Source organism: Nicotiana attenuata, chromosome 2 (genome assembly GCF_001879085.1).
Source record: "Nicotiana attenuata strain UT chromosome 2, NIATTr2, whole genome shotgun sequence".
In the NCBI taxonomy this organism is placed as follows: Eukaryota; Viridiplantae; Streptophyta; class Magnoliopsida; order Solanales; family Solanaceae; genus Nicotiana; species Nicotiana attenuata.
This window is the reverse complement of record NC_031990.1, coordinates 91,763,394-91,768,968: the sequence shown is the minus strand read 5'-3', so window position 1 is coordinate 91,768,968 and position 5,575 is coordinate 91,763,394. Positions and strand designations below refer to the sequence as shown.

The following is a 5,575-nucleotide window of genomic DNA, read 5'->3' as shown; positions in this document are numbered from 1 at the left end:
CTCGATGCATACCCCCCCACCCCCCACCCCCCCCCCTTAATTCTGGATGTAGCATACTCATGCCTCTTAATTTTAAAAATTACGGCTTGGCAACTCCAGCAAAAGGTCACCTAAAAAACATTATAAAAAGGATACATGTGCCTACCTACGCCACTAAATTCGATACTATATATTAGGGTTTCACGCATCAAGGAAAATTTACTGTGCAATCAATGTATAATAAACTACTCCAACACTGCCTACCAACAGTATCCCAAACACCCCAATATGCTTGGATTGGAAAACTCCGGTTACCTCCAAAATTAAAACGTTCTTATGGCTTATAATGCACAATAGTCTACCTATGAGGCAATATTTGCATCATATAGGTATACTTTTAGACGATAGTTGCAAAATTTGTAATAACGCACACGAATCAATTAATCACATATTTCTTAACTGTCCAAACGTACAATCCATGTGGGCGCAACTAGGTTTGATTGATGTTGTTAACCATATTAACAGATTGTCACAACCTTCGGAATGGTTAATGCCTCTGATGAAGGCTAAAACCAATCCCATGCCTTACCGCATAAGCAATCAAACTGTTATTTCGTATACACTACTTGCTCGTAATGACAACAATTTTAATCATACCCAACACCAACTATCTACCAAATTTGTCACTAACCAAGACCTGGAATTTACTTACTTGGCCACCAACCTGCAATCAAAACCAAACCTCATACTAAAGCCTATAAAATAGATCCCTCCGAAACCAAATTACTTCAAGCTAAATACTGATGGAGCAGCATCCTCAGCAACTAACAAAGCAGGTATAGGAGGGCTCATTCGTGATTCAGAAGGAAATTGGATTATCGGATTTGCAGGTAACATCAACATCACAAACAACATTCATGCAGAATTACAAGCCCTCTTTCATGGGTTGGAATTGGCAACCACTCACCGTTTGGTTCCACTGGAAGTAAACATTGATGCGTCAGAGGTACTAACACTGCTAAAAAACAATAACATGCATTAGACTAATCTTATCTCTGACTGCAGGCACCTCCTGGTCCAGCTGCATAGTTTCACAATTACGCATATCTACAGAAAGGAAAATGAGGTGGCCGATCGATTAGCTGGTTGCAGCATGGCACCAACTACAAAACCTACTTTTTTGACGCGCCGCCAGATTTTGTGAGCACCACATTACAATTGGATCAGACATGAGCCATATGCTATAGGAAGACAACATGCATAACAACTGAACATGCCCTGGATATGGAAACAACCATTTTTGTTGCCCATGATGATGGACATGCAATCACAACTACCAATGGCGTTACTATAGTAGAGAACTCCATTGGGTCAACTGATCAGACTTTTTTTGGAAAAAAACTTATGTCATCATCATCAATGTAATAGCCAACTATCTAGCGCTACTAATACGATGCACATCATGCATCCCCCTCTCTGTAGTAACTCTTGTATATAGTTTTAATGTAATATTATCTTTCATACCAAAAAAAAAAATTCCACCAAACGGTCAAAGCTATTGGTAGAAGGGCAAGAGGGGGGGGGGGTCATTGGGTTGGGGTCTAGGTGCAAAGTTCAATTGATAAAGTTGTTGGTATTATTTAGGTTGGCATTGAGGTCGAAATGAGTCTGGTAAGCTGCGGTAATTTTTTTTAGGTGTCTGGTATACTTATGGCACGACTAATTCAGATTCTCATCCTATAAGGCCCACTAAAAGGCCGGGAAGCACTTTATCGGAAGGTTTTGCATTCCAAAGCTCGAAGAAGAGGTCTGTGATTAAGGGTGAAGGAATTTCATATATCCAATGACACTGTTTGATAATTGTAAAGTGTGTTATATGATTGTTATTAAAAGGGAATTTTTGTTTTTAATAAAATTTGAAAATGTAATCAATTTTTCCTACAAGTTTTGAAATATCTGTCAAATAATTCTTTTCTTAAACAACTACCACGTGGATTATAGTGATTGGGGTAGTTAATTATAAATTGAGCATTGAGCAGGTCTAAAGGGCCATCATTCAAAACAGGAAATAGGTCTGAATTGAAGCCTTTACATCTTTCCACTATCTTGTTCTGTTTCTGTCAAAGTAATTCGATCCAAAAAAGATGCCAACTGGAACGCTTGAAGTTATTCTTGGAAATGCCAAAGGCCTTGAAGACCAAAATTGGCTCAGTATGATTCCTCATAAACGCCAATTTTTATTCTATTTATCCTGATCGCTAAGGGGAAGGGGAATATGGCGTTCGAGCATTTGGTCTTAGATACTTTCACATAAAAAAAAAAATTTGGAAGAGAAAACGAACAGTTGTTCTCCTTCACCTTTTGGCCCCCCAAATGATTCTTGTTTAGATCTTAATTTTATATATGCAAATATATAATGTATATATGTATGTATATACGATATACCTGCATGTATATAATAAATCGCATCAACAGATCGCTAGTAGCAACTTCAACAACAACAACAACAACAATATACCCACCGTAATTTCGCAAGTGGGGTCAAAGAAAGCATAGTAGAGTAGTGTGTATGCAGACGTTTCCCCTACCTTATGAAAGTAGAGAGGTTGTTTCAAATACACCCTCGGCTCAAAGAAAGTATGGTTACAGCTACTTTAATTGTCATGTCCTTTACAGCAGGCAGCCTATTATTATCCATGCAACTTTGATTTGTCCTTTAATTTGGTAGACATATGCATGTGCTGCTCGTGCTTTATTTTCTAGGTTACTAATCCTTTAATCTTTTTGTTAAATGAATATGATTGAATTTTCGAATTTCAACAGCTAGTATGAATCCTTATGTTGTCATCACCTGCCGGACTCAAGAGAAGGAAAGTAGTGTTGCATCAGGTGTGTTATTGATTACTTGAATGTTACATATCTCTATGGTATATTCAGATTGAATATTATCCAATCTATTATCCAACAAATATATCAATATTTATTGCCTACAGGTGAAGGATCTGAACCTGAATGGAATGAGACTTTCCTTTTCACCATCAGTCAGGGTGTCGAAGAGATCACCCTCAGGATTATGGACAAAGATACATTCAGTTCGGATGATTTTGTTGGAGAAGCAACGTTAATAATCTTTCTTATTCTTTTTCCTCTTATATGAACATTATTTTTTTTGACATTAATGTTATATATCTAATTGTAAAAAATTTCGGTCTATATTTTGTGGTTTTGTTAATTGAAACAGAATTTCCTTACATGAAGTGTTTCGTGAACGGGAAGTGCCAACACGCTCTTACAATGTTGTCAAAGATGAAGAATATTGTGGAGAGATAAAACTTGGCCTCACTTTCACTGCTGAGGTAAGAATATTATGTGACAAGAGTTTAACTTATATATATCATAGTATACTATCGGACTATCGAAAAGATATCTACAGATAATTCGTCATAAAAAAGTAAGATTGTAATTTTGTAAATAAGATAGGTTATTTGCTACAACATCATAAAAAGTGAAATTGTAATTTTAAAAATAAGATTCGTTATTTGCTACAACAAGTAAAGGCAATCAATAGTGTAATTTCTTTAACTACCAATGAATTTAAGTTAAACTCACATGACAAAAACAATCTTGAGTATGATTATACAAGTAGTTTAACTTCTATATACCAAAAGTGAAAAATAAAATTTACTATTCGATCACCTAAAAGATAACTACGAATATGAGTCTATATATAGTAAGTGTGATCTGCAAAATAAGACAACTGATCTGTTATAACGAGATAATATATAGTAATTAACTGTGTAAAAATTCTTACACTATCAGTTCATTTAAGCTTAAAAAAAAGAGCTAAAAAATACTTTCTTCACTTGCAGTTGGACTCTAAAAGAGGATGTGATGAAGAAGGCTATGGTGGACGTAGACAATCACGCGATGAATACAGGGGAAGTGATGAAGATAATAATGGAGGACGTAGAAAATCGCGCGACGACTTCAGTGGAAGTGATGAAGATAATCATGGTGGACGTAGAAAATCACGTGACAACTACAATGGAAGTGATGAAGATAATCATGGTGGACGTAGAAAATCGCGCGACGACTGCAATGGAAGTGATGAAGATAATCATAGTGGACGTAGAAACTCACGCAATGATTATAGTGGAAGTGATGACGATAATCATGGTGGACGTCGAAAATCGCGTGACAATTACAGTGGAAGTGATGAAGATAATCATGGTGGACGTAGAAAATCGCGCGAAGACTACAACGGAAGCAATGAAGATAACTATGGTGGATATAGAGAATCGCGCGATGACTACTAATCCAGGGAGTTGAGTTTATTTAGTGCTCGTTTGGTTACAGGAAATAATCCTAGTGATAATAAACTCTACATCAATTGTTTGTTGTTTGTTACATTCCTCAACCTTCTTTTTGTCTATATCAACATGAGGTGTTGTCAATGGCTTGGTCTCCTTAGCCCTGTCATCAGTACTCTTCCAAGTAAATAGTCTTGCTGTGTTTCTAGGTTTCCTTAGGGATGGAAATGGGACGGGCAGAGCGCGCGGGTAGGGGGTTAAGTCTTTCCCTACTAAGGTTTTGCCATGTCATGCCATGCCCCGTTTAACTCACTGTTCTATTAGATCCAACCCTGCCCTACCTCGTTTACCACTGCTCTGTCTAGCCCATTTAGCTCCTCATTTATGTGTTCTTTATTTTTGTTCCACGTGAAAGATGAAGAAGCATATAGGTTCTTTGCTTTGAGTTGCCTCTCAAATTTTATGGTCAAATCGAGAAAGATCTCCATGTTGTCATAGGGGTATAACTCTACCATATTGGCAATGTTCTTGTTCAATCTGTTGTTAATTTTTGTCTCTGTATGTAGAATATATGTGCAAATTATATTGTAATTATTAGATTATTCTAAATGAAATTCCTCATCGAATTATAGAGATACTGGTGTTTGCTCAAAAGTTATCACATATCTTATGAGTGCAAGACAATACAAATAATCACGGGAAAATCATAGCAAATCGTAATAATTCATTGGACCAAATGGAAGAAACGAAAATAAGTACTCAGAATTAGGGGGAGAAACATTAAAAGCCTTTATTGATAATATTTGTTTGGTCTGCCTCTCCATGAAGAGGTTCAGAGCCCTACAATGGTGTTTTTCTCTTCCCATAAGATGGGTATATTTTTCCCTTCTCTCTCCTGTCTATAGTAGTGAAGAAGCAGCCCCCTTTCTAGGGCTTCCACTCTTAGTATTTATAGATGTGAGTTTCGTGAGCTGGCAATAAATGGCCGTGGCCACACTGAGATCTCGCCTCTATAGTGGCGGATAGGCCAGGGCCTTGTTGACCGAGCCAGAGGCGGGTTGAACGTCGTCAATTCTGAGTGGTCGTGCCACTAATTAATCATGAATTAACTTAAAACGAGATTAGCCTCGTTAATTGTCGCGGGATCGGATTTTGACCCATACAACTGGTATTTACAAAAGAGCCATTGATCATATCATGTTTGTCATATACAATTCATTCTTAAATTTCAAAAGTATATAAAAAGGAAAAATCATTGTGGCCACAATGAGGGTGGCCAAAATGGG

At 37.1% G+C, this 5,575-nt stretch overlaps 1 protein-coding gene across 2 annotated transcripts; it reads left to right on the top strand.

Annotated features, from left to right (window-relative positions):
• LOC109223081 (elicitor-responsive protein 3-like) lies at positions 2,050–4,433 on the top strand. Of its 2 annotated transcripts, none has more exons than XM_019387341.1 (5): positions 2,050–2,190; positions 2,803–2,868; positions 2,973–3,099; positions 3,221–3,335; positions 3,849–4,433. In XM_019387341.1, the coding sequence occupies exons 1-5, from the start codon at positions 2,124–2,126 to the stop codon at positions 4,293–4,295; spliced, it is 822 nt and encodes a 273-aa protein (XP_019242886.1). In that variant the 5' UTR covers positions 2,050–2,123; the 3' UTR covers positions 4,296–4,433. The 2 variants fall into 2 exon arrangements, with proteins under 2 accessions (XP_019242886.1, XP_019242887.1); XM_019387342.1 differs by lacking the exon at positions 2,050–2,190 and adding an exon at positions 2,205–2,616.